Genomic DNA, 11754 nt, shown 5'->3' on the forward strand with positions numbered 1-11754 from the left:
TAGGTGCATCCTACACGATTTCCTGTACTGCCAGATCCAAGGTTATTGTTGGTATGTAGCACAGCCTGTACTGCGGCTATGTTTGAAGCTATAAAAGTACGGAATTCCTCTTCATTCATATTCACGGTGTGTCGAGTAGTCGGTGCCATTTCCTTCAAAATAGTTAAATGGAACAAGTTAATCATACAGAATATTAAGAGTAGTTAATAGTATTTTGTAGCATAATATGAACTCATTTATAAAAGCTTTTTCTTCATATTAGCGTTTTATAAGTTTAAATTCGGGTAGTACCTACCCGTTAAGTTCATACTTAGTAGCTAATATACAATTCAACTACTACAATTCTATATGAAAAACTGATTGTAATAATATTTCGCGTTCAAACTTTTATACAATATTTTACAAACTTACAATACCGCTTATTTTACATAAAGCATGAAATATAGCACACAATAACTTTGATACAAGATAGTTGTGAAGATAATTCTAGCTAGTACACAAGTCGTTTAGCAAAGGCAATAAAGACACGTAATTCATACGTCCAGAAACAAGTCATGCATTCTGGTTTTACTAGGACTACTTCCCATCCTTGGTCTTGTGGAACATAACCGTTATGGCCGTTGATAAGACAGCGTGTTGTAACGTCGTCAAAGGGACGAGGGTTACGTAATGACCAACAATCTCGTAATAACCTAAAAACCTCATTTCTTACCCCAATTACCGACTCCGTCACTTGTGGGAACATTTTGTTTAATAGTTGTAGCCCGATGTTCTTGTTCTCACTTTGGTGAGAAGCGAACATTACTAATCCGTAAGCATAACATGTTTTTTTATGTTGCATGTTAGCCGCTTTTTCTAAATCACGAAGTCCAATATTCGGATATATTGAGTCAAAATAATTTCTTAACCCATTGCGTAAAATAGCATTTGGGTTCCCCGCAATATATGCGTCAAAGTAAACACATCGTAACTTATGGATTTCCCAATGTGATATCCCCCATCTTTCGAACGAAAGCCTTTTATAAACCAAGGCATTCTTGGAAAGTTCTTCGAATGTCTTACAAACTGATCTCGCCTTAAATAGTTGTGCCGAAGAATTCTGACCGACTCTAGACAAGATTTCATCAATCATGTCTTCGGGCAGGTCTCTTAAAATATTGGGTTGTCTATCCATTTTGTGTTTTTATACTGTAAAATAGACAAGAGTTAGATTCATAAAAAAAATACTTATTAATACAAGCAATTTTTACATATATCATAAAGCATAAGCACACTATATTACATATATTACACCACACGAATACAACTATCTTATTCCGACTCGCTAGTTTCTTCTTGTTCGGTTTTGGTTCGTTTTGCCAAGTTTCTAGGGATATATGATGTTCCCCTAATACGAGCCATCGTTGTCCACATTGGTTTAGAAAAACCTGGTGGTTTAGAGGTTCCCGGGTCATTGTTACAACTTAAGGACTTCGGGGGTTGACGATACATATAAAGTTCATCGGGGTTGGAATTAGATTTCTCTATTTTTATGCCCTTTCCCTTATTATTTTCTTTTGCCTTTTTAAATTCAGTTGGGGTAATTTCTATAACATCATCGGAATTCTCGTCGGAATCCGATTCATCGGAGAATTGGTAATCCTCCCAATATTTTGCTTCCTTGGCGGAAACACCATTGACCATAATTAACCTTGGTCGCTTGGTTGAGAATTTTCTTTTACTTAACCGTTTTATTATTTCCCCCACCGGTTCTATTTCTTCTTCCGGTTCCGATTCTTCTTCCGGTTCCGACTCTTCTTCCGGTTCCTCTTCGGGAACTTGTGAATCAGTCCACGAATCATTCCAATTTATATTTGACTCTTCATTATTATTAGGTGAGTCAATGGGACTTGTTCTAGAGATAGACATCTATCACATAATATCAAACACGTTAAGAGATTAATATATCACATAATATTCATATGTTAAAAATATATAGTTTCCAACAAAAATGTTAAGCAATCATTTTTAAAGAAAACACGGTCGAAGTCCAGACTCACTAATGCATCCTAACAAACTCGATAAGACACACTAATGCAAATTTTCTGGTTCTCTAAGACCAATGCTCGGATACCAACTGAAATGTCCCGTTCTTATTGATTAAAAACTTTCCATATTAATTGATTTCGTTGCGAGGTTTTGACCTCTATATGAGACGTTTTTCAAAGACTGCATTCATTTTTAAAACAAACCATAACCTTTATTTCATAAATAAAGGTTTAAAAAGCTTTACGTAGATTATCAAATAATGATAATCTAAAATATCCTGTTTACACACGACCATTACATAATGGTTTACAATACAAATATGTTACATCGAAATCAGTTTCTTGAATGCAGTTTTTACACAATATCATACAAACATGGACTCCAAATCTTGTCCTTATTTTAGTATGCAACAGCGGAAGCTCTTAGTATTCACCTGAGAATAAACATGCTTTAAACGTCAACAAAAATGTTGGTGAGTTATAGGTTTAACCTATATATCTCAAATCGTAACAATAGACCACAAGATTTCATATTTCAATACACATCCCATACATAGAGATAAAAATCATTCATATGGTGAACACCTGGTAACCGACATTAACAAGATGCATATATTTAAGAATATCCCCATCATTCCGGGACACCCTTCGGATATGATATAAATTTCGAAGTACTAAAGCATCCGGTACTTTGGATGGGGTTTGTTAGGCCCAATAGATCTATCTTTAGGATTCGCGTCAATTAGGGTGTCTGTTCCCTAATTCTTAGATTACCAGACTTAATAAAAAGGGGCATATTCGATTTCGATAATTCAACCATAGAATGTAGTTTCACGTACTTGTGTCTATTTTGTAAATCATTTATAAAACCTGCATGTATTCTCATCCCAAAAATATTAGATTTTAAAAGTGGGACTATAACTCACTTTCACAGATTTTTACTTCGTCGGGAAGTAAGACTTGGCAACTGGTTGATTCACGAACCTATAACAATATATACATATATATCAAAGTATGTTTAAAATATATTTACAACACTTTTAATATATTTTGATGTTTTAAGTTTATTAAGTCAGCTGTCCTCGTTAGTAACCTACAACTAGTTGTCCACAGTTAGATGTACAAAAATAAATCGATAAATATTATCTTGAATCAATTCACGACCCAGTGTATACGTATCTCAGTATTGATCACAACTCAAACTATATATATTTTGGAATCAACCTCAACCCTGTATAGCTAACTCCAACATTCACATATAGAGTGTCTATGGTTGTTCCGAAATATATATAGATGTGTCGACATGATAGGTCGAAACATTGTATACATGTCTATGGTATCTCAAGATTACATAATATACAATACAAGTTGATTAAGTTATAGTTGGAATAGATTTGTTACCAATTTTCACGTAGCTAAAATGAGAAAAATTATCCAATCTTGTTTTACCCATAACTTCTTCATTTTAAATCCGTTTTGAGTGAATCAAATTGCTATGGTTTCATATTGAACTCTATTTTATGAATATAAACAGAAAAGTATAGGTTTATAGTCGGAAAAATAAGTTACAAGTCGTTTTTGTAAAGGTAGTCATTTCAGTCGTAAGAACGACGTCTAGATGACCATTTTAGAAAACATACTTCCACTTTGAGTTTAACCATAATTTTTGGATATAGTTTCATGTTCATAATAAAAATTATTTTCTCAGAATAACAACTTTTAAATCAAAGTTTATCATAGTTTTTAATTAACTAACCCAAAACAGCCCGCGGTGTTACTACGACGGCGTAAATCCGGTTTTACGGTGTTTTTCGTGTTTTCAGGTTTTAAATCATTAAGTTAGCATATCATATAGATATAGAACATGTGTGTAGTTAATTTTAAAAGTCAAGTTAGAAGGATTAACTTTTGTTTGCGAACAAGTTTAGAATTAACTAAACTATGTTCTAGTGATTACGAGTTTAAACCTTCGAATAAGATAGTTTTATATATATGAATCGAATGATGTTATGAACATCATTACTACCTCAAGTTTAGTAGGTAAACCTACTGGAAGTGACAAGAAATGATCTAGCTTCAAAGGATCTTGGATGGCTTAAAAGTTCTTGAAGTAGGATCATGACACAAAAACAAGTTCAAGTAAGATTTTTACTCGAATTAAGATAGTTTATAGTTATAGAAATTGAATCAAAGTTTGAATATGAATATTACCTTGAATAAGAAAGATAACCTACTGTATATAACAAAGTTTTCTTGATCTTAGATGATTACTTGAAATGGATTAGAAAGCTTGGAAGTAAATTAGTAAACTTGAAGGGATTTTTGAAGTGTTCTTGAAGTGTTCTTCCTATGATGATTATAGCTTGATTCTTGAAGTGATTTTTGATGAAGATGATGATTAATTACTGGAAAAATACGTTCATAATAGTGTGTGTGTGTGTGTTGAGAGAGAATTAGAAAGAGAATTGGAAGTGAAATGGAGTGAATGATGAGTGGTAATTGGTGAGTGGTGAGTGGGGTTAAAAGGAGTTCTAGTTAGTTGACTAGCTCATGGTAGAAGTTAAAATTGATTAGTCATACATGACATAATCAAGAGTGGAATCCCATGCTAGTTCCTATTGGTATATACTCATAGTAAGTACGTTTTGAAGCTGTGTATAATACGGGTAAGAATACGACTAGAATTCTTGATGAAAGAAAAGAATGGAAAAGTAACTGTAACCATTTTCGTTAAGTATGAGTGTTTTGATATATGTCTTGAATTCTTCCAAAAGTATTTTAATACATCTAAATACACTACATGTATATACATTTTAACTGAGTCGTTAAGTCATCGTTAGTCGTTACATGTAAGTGTTGTTTTGAAACCTTTAAGTTAACGATCTCAATTAATGTTGTTAACCCATTGTTTATTATATCTAATGAGATGTTAAATTATTATATTATCATGATATTATGATATATTAATATATCTTAATATGATATATATACATTTAAATGTCATTACAACGATAATCGTTACATATATGTCTCGTTTCGAAATCCTTAAGTTAGTAGTCTTGTTTATATGTATATAACTCATTGTTAATATACTTATGGAGATACTTACTTATCATAATCTCATGTTAACCATATGTATATCCATATATATATCGTCATGTCGTTTTTACAAGTTTTAACGTTCGTGAATCGCCGGTCAACTTGGGTGGTCAATTGTCTATATGAAACATATTTCAATTAATCAAGTCTTAACAAGTTTGATTGCTTAACATGTTGGAAACATTTAATCATGTAAATATCAATCTCAATTAATATATATAAACATGGAAAAGTTTGGGTCACTACAGTTGGTACACACTGATGTGTGCGGTCCGTTCAGATCGCCTACTAGACACAAGGAACGATACTTCGTTACATTTACTGATGACTTCAGTAGATATGGCTATGTTTATTTAATAAAAAAAAGTCTGAAACTTTTGGAGTGTTCAAGGCATACCAAAACGAAGTAGAAAATCAACTGAACAAAAGAATTAAGATTCTCCAATCTGATAGAGGTGGTGAATATCTTAATGATGAATTTCGTGATCATCTACGGGGTTGTGGGATAATCTCACAATTAGCTCCTCCTAGAACACCACAACATAATGGTGTGGCTGAAAGGAGTAATCGAACATTACTTGATATGGTTCGATCCATGATGAGCCGCACAATGCTTCCAATCAGTTTTTGGGGTTACACCCTACAAACTGCCGCAAGGATCCTTAACCTCATCCCAACCAAGAAAGTTTCCAAAACACCTTATGAGATATGGCATGGTAAAACTGTGTCTCTCTCATATATAAGAATCTGGGGTTGTGAGGCTTACGTTCGTCGTGAAGCTCAAGATAAACTTGAACCCAGATCTGAAAAGTGTTTATTTGTTGGTTACCCGACTGATTCTTTTGGATATTTGTTTTACAACCCTACTGAGAACAAAGTCTTTGTGTCTCGAAGGGGAGTCTTCCTTGAAAAGGATCTCATATCGAAAGGAACCAGTGGGAGCAAAATTGACCTTGAAGAAATTCAAGAATCAACCGACATGGAAACCGATATTAGAACCGATTCTCCTCAAGAGGTCGACGAGCCTGCAATTGAAAGAGAAACTGACCTACAGCCACCACCCATACGTAGATCTGATAGAGTGCGTCGAACACCAAAGAAATATAGTTTACACATATTTGAGGGTGATGATAAAAATATAGATTCTGATGAACCTATTACCTATCAGGAAGCGATGACAGGCCCCGAGTCTGCCAAATGGAAGGAGGCTATGGACAACGAGATCCAATCCATGCATGATAATCAATTCTAGATCTTGATTGATCATATACCAGGTATTAAAACTATTGGTTGTAAGTGGGTCTTCAAGAAGAAGACCGATATGGATGGAAATGTACACACATTCAAAGCCAGACTGGTGGCTAAGGGTTACACACAACAATATGGTGTAGACTATGATGAAACTTTTTCACCAGTAGCTATGTTGAAATCCATTAGAATACTTCTTGCCATAGCTGCATTTTATGACTATGAGATATGGCAAATGGATGTAAAAACAACTTTCCTTAATGGTAAACTAACAGAGGATGTGTTTATGACACAACCTGAGGGTTATGTACATCCTAAGTATCCTAATAGTGTGTGCAAGCTTCAAAGGTCCATTTATGGACTTAAACAAGCTTCTCGTACCTGGAATCTTTGCTTTAATGAGAAGATCAAAGAATTTGGTTTTATTAGAGGTGAAGATGAGCCATGTGTCTATGTTAGATCTAGTGGGAGTGTTGTAGTCTTCCTTGTACTATATGTCGATGACATATTACTCATGGGAAACGATATCCCGACACTGAAAGATGTCAAAGCTTGGCTAGGGAAATGTTTCTCCATGAAAGACATAGGAGATGCATATTTTGGGAATAAAGATCTATCGAGATAGGTCAAGGAGATTAATTGGGCTAAACCAAAGTGCATATATAGATAAGATACTGAAGAAATTTGGTATGCATAACTCTAAGAAAGGGTGCGTTCCTATGAATCCTGGAATGATATTAAGCAAGTCTCAATGTCCTAATTCTGACTTGGAGTCAGCTACCATGAGTCGTGCTCCATATGCTTCAGCTATAGGATCGATCATGTATGCGATGATATGCACTAGGCCTGACGTGTCGTATGCACTAAGCATGACTAGTCGTTATCAGGCCAATCCTGGTGAAGCTCATTGGATAGTAGTCAAGAACATTCTAAAGTATCTTAGGAGGACCAAAGAGATGTTCTTAGTCTATGGTGGGAATGACGAGCTGAGCGTCAAAGATACTCAGATGCTAGTTTCCAATCAGATAGAGATGATTGCTCTTCACAATCAGGATTTGTATTTATGTTGAACGGTGGAGCCGTCACATGGAGAAGTGGCAAGCAAAGTACTATTGCTGATTCTACGACAGAAGCCGAGTATATAGCGGTAAATGAAGCTGCTAAAGAGGCCATGTGGATAAAGAAATTCATCGGGGATCTAGGAGTGGTTCCTACAATCCATTATCCTATTGAAATTTTCTGCGACAATGTGAGTGCAGTTGTCTTGGCTCAAGAACCGAGGTCACAAAAGTGCACACGGCATATACTCAGAAAGTACCATTACATCCGTCAACTTATAGCAGAAAATGACATATTATTAAGTAGAGTAGACACGACTAAGAACTTGGCTGATCCTTTCACCAAGCCTTTGCCACAGACTAAGCATGATGCTCATAGCATGTCTATTGGCATTCGTGTCATTGATGATAAAGTTTGATTGTATTTATTATGTTAAGTTTGAAACTTTAAACATTGGGCAATAATATATGTTGCAATTGATCTGATGATTAATATATTGAGATTATATTATACTCACGATGCGATCATTTCATTGTATATTGCCATGTTTCATTTTGCATGTTTTAACTTCCAATGAATACTATTTCATAAACTTCCACAGTCGGTCATTCTCTAAGGAAGAGAGAATTGAATTAAGGCTGCTATGAAGTGTAGTAATGTAGGCTTATATGAAACTACATTCATGAGGAACTTGATAGTTGATTCAAGGTTCTGGAATGACCACACTTAGATGCTACTTCATGGTTTTAAGTCACAAGTAAGCTCTAAGATGGCAATATCATTTATCCTAGAGTGGATATGTATGAGGAATCCTGACACAAACTATATTCTACTTTAACCTGTATTTAACGTTGTGCGTAAATGCCAGTCATAAGGGTGCAGATCAGGTACAATATGGGATGTGGTGGATGTCTATACAGTTGAAGCAATTTGTTCCTTCTTCTCATAGCAAGTTGAAGCGATATCTCTGGGGCCCCTCGTTGATTTGTGCTGCATTAAATGCATGGCCATGCTACGACTGAATTGATGCAATAGCAGTCTATTTGATCACCACAAATCTCTATCGGGAAACATAATCTTGAATGATGATAATTGACACTTAACCATGTCACACGTTCATATAGATATCTTGAACAAAAGGATGACTGATATAAATCAAAATATAGGAGTGTAATGTAGCAGACTAGTTGTTACACAAGGTGTGTCTTTTAAGACAGGCCAATATTATTAATGTCAGTGCAAGTGGGAGTCTGTTAGAAATATGTTCTCGGGTTGGCTATGGTTCGATCGTGGTTTGACCGTGGTACATATATTCCGAAGATATGCCCATGACATTAAATAATAAAAGTCCATTTATCCTATTCGGTCACACACAAAGGCCAATCGTAAATTGTTTGATATACCTTCTAATCGGAAATTAATTTATTAATCATTAGTTAATGGTTTAATAAATTAAGTAAGTTTTTTTTTATGTGTGTACATATACTTACAAATCTAAATATATAAGATTTGATTTGATATAAATAAGATTTGATTTGATTTGTAAATCTTATTTTATATAAAGATTTGTACTATAATCATATTTTATATAATATATAAGATTTGATTTGATATAAATAAGATTTGATTTGATTTGTAAATCTTATTTTATATAAAGATTTGATTTTACAAATCTTTTAAAATCTTTCCAAATCTTTATATTTGTATTATATGTATCAATTTTATTCTATATAATACCAAGTCTTGGTATTGAAAATATATATAGAAACTTGAGATACAAAAACACACATACAAAATGATATTTCTCTTTCTCTTTTCCAAGTAACCAAAATACTTGAGATCTATAATTGGGTTCGGTTTTGGTGGAAATAAGGAAAAAGAAAAGATCCGTTAAGTAGAAGGTATAGATTGAAACAAGGTTGGAACTTTGGGTGTCTACCGTTTAGAGGAACTCTTCTTTGGGTTTTTCAGATTCGATCTTCAAAAGGCTACAAAGGTTGTATTCTAATCTTCTCTTGTTTAATTTCGTTAATTTTGTTTTGTTTGCTAAAGTTTTGTACAATGATTCGTGGAAGAGTATGATTTTGTAAAGTTTTAAAAATGCTTCCGCTCGCTTTGAATTTGTATCATACTCCAACATAAACATCTTATGAGGTTTTGTAATCATCTTCATGGTGGTTTGAATAAGCTCGCGGAGATTTTAGAAGTCGAACGCATTGGTGTTTGTCATCAAGCGGGTTCTGATAGTTTACTTACGTCTCATGCTTTTAAGAAACTTAAATAAAGTTACTTTAATGGATCTACTGAGAAGTATGTAGGTGTTTTATACGGTTTAGGTGTTGAAGATGGAGTCTAAAAATAGGTAATGAAGTTGATGGGTTGTATGTTTTTTTAATTTGGTGTTGAAGATCTGTGTTCGTTTATGTACTATGTAAACAATTGGTTTAGGTTAATTAAGTAATGCTAATCATAAAGCCTAAAGGCGACTGTTAGAAAAAAAAACCTACAATGAAACGCTCCCAAACCTTTTCCCCCCATACCCCTTTTTTTGAATTTCAAAACCCCAACCTTTTCCCTCCACTCTCATCCACCTCAACCCCACCTCCACCGCCACCTGCCACTGTTCCACCACCACCTGCCACTGCTCCACCACCACCACCGTCACCTCCACTTCCCGCATTGGAGCAGCCTACCTCTTCATCCACTCATCCTCTTTCAGAAACCTTTTCGTTTGTTTCGCTGCTCAAAAACATAGATGCTGCTTCCGGTGGTCCACCTGTTGTTGATGATGTACCTGTTTCCGGTGGTCCTTTTGCTTCAGGCTCTTCTGAGATTCGTATTCAGTCACTTCCAGGGGTTGATAATGGGGTGATTTTCATCGGCAGGTTACCTTTAGGATACGATAAGTTGGGTCTTCAAGAGGCGTTCGGTTCTTGCGGTGGCATCTCTGAAATCAAAGCATGGCCAGATCATAGATACGCTTTCGTGAGGTATGATTCCTTCTTGACAGCAGAAGAAGCCATCCGTAAGATGAACGGTGTTACTCTTTTTGGTAAGAAAATTTTCGTTGGTAAAGCTTCGAGAAAGTTTCATGTTGGGTCTCTTTCTCCCTCTGTAGTTCAGGGTAAAAACTCTGTTTTTCGTGCTAATCTGAATGTTAACTTTGATTTTCTGAATATGACGCGCGTTTGTGCTTTATTGGTGGATCACAGACCTTTTTCTTGTCAAAAATTGGTGTCTTGTTTAACCCGTAGGGGTGTTCTTGCTTATCGCGTTTTTAAATGGGGTTGTTTCGGCTTCATTGTCATGTGCTCTGATGAGTCTAATTTGGATAGATTGTGTGCGGAACACCCTTGTAAAGATGGTTTGATTTATATCGCCCCCTTTTCTTCCCGTGTCGATCGTTTTTTCCGATTTACTTGGATTGGTATCAACGGGATCCCTGCCTGCTTTTATTCGGTGGAAAATATTAAAGAACTTGCTGCAGGTTTTGGAAATGTTATTCACGTGGCACGCTCGTCTACTGGTCTTATACAAATGGGGGTTGCATATGCTTTTATCGAATTGGAAAGTCCCTCTTTGATTGTTGATGCAGTTAAAGTCGTTAAAAACAACTTGGGTTCGAAAACCTTTTTAATTCGTGTCAATGAGGTACCTTTGGGTGAGTTGGATCGAGTCTTAACTGATGACTTCCCTTCGTTGGTTTTGGCTTCATCTAATCGTGCCGTTTGTGATGGCGATTCTATTCTTTTTAGTGTTGGACCTTGTTCGTTTGGTGTTGCTTCACCTTCAAAAAATCCGGGTGTTATTCTTCAGGGTAATTCAGATGGAATGTCTTCGGGTAATATGGGTCTTGAGCCTTCTTTCCCCGTCAACTGGGATAATGTTTCATTGAAGGTTAATCAAGCCATGGTTAATGCCAATCATTCCTCTGAAGTTCCTTCTACAGAACCTGTCTCCTTTGAAGTTCCTGCAACAGATCCAGTTTGTCCTTGTAACGGAAAACTTTGTGAGAAGAAATGTGTGAAGGCATGGAAGTTTTGTCAGAGGAACAACGTCGTGTTTGAGTGTTTAGCTAGTAGGTCTCGTGTTAATGTTGTTGAAGAGAATGATTTTGTCCCTCCTGTTTCGTCTATTGCGGTATCGAGACCGAATTCGCCGACGGTTAAGGAATTGTTTGTTGGTAGTGTTCTCATTCACACACCGGTTGGTATTGAGTCGGAAACGGTGGTCGATAATCGGGTTGTGCTTACGCCAGTTGATTCTAATCTCCCGGGTTTCGATTGGGTTGACGAACTGGATGTTGACTCCGAAGGTTTCG

The 11754-nt window shown here is 35.6% G+C and overlaps 1 protein-coding gene across 1 annotated transcript in view; it reads left to right on the top strand.

The window, feature by feature from the left end:
• The window catches only part of LOC139848429 (probable CCR4-associated factor 1 homolog 7), a 43949-nt gene extending 34232 nt beyond the window's left edge, over nucleotides 1-9717 (top strand). Inside the window, exon 2 of the mRNA XM_071838163.1 lies at nucleotides 9573-9717. Within this exon, the coding sequence (XP_071694264.1) occupies nucleotides 9573-9717 (145 nt within the window). The remainder of the gene's footprint in view (nucleotides 1-9572) is intronic.
• Nucleotides 9718-11754: the final 2037 nt, after the last annotated feature.

The sequence above is a fragment of the Rutidosis leptorrhynchoides genome, chromosome 5 (genome assembly GCF_046630445.1).
Source record: "Rutidosis leptorrhynchoides isolate AG116_Rl617_1_P2 chromosome 5, CSIRO_AGI_Rlap_v1, whole genome shotgun sequence".
In the NCBI taxonomy this organism is placed as follows: Eukaryota; Viridiplantae; Streptophyta; class Magnoliopsida; order Asterales; family Asteraceae; genus Rutidosis; species Rutidosis leptorrhynchoides.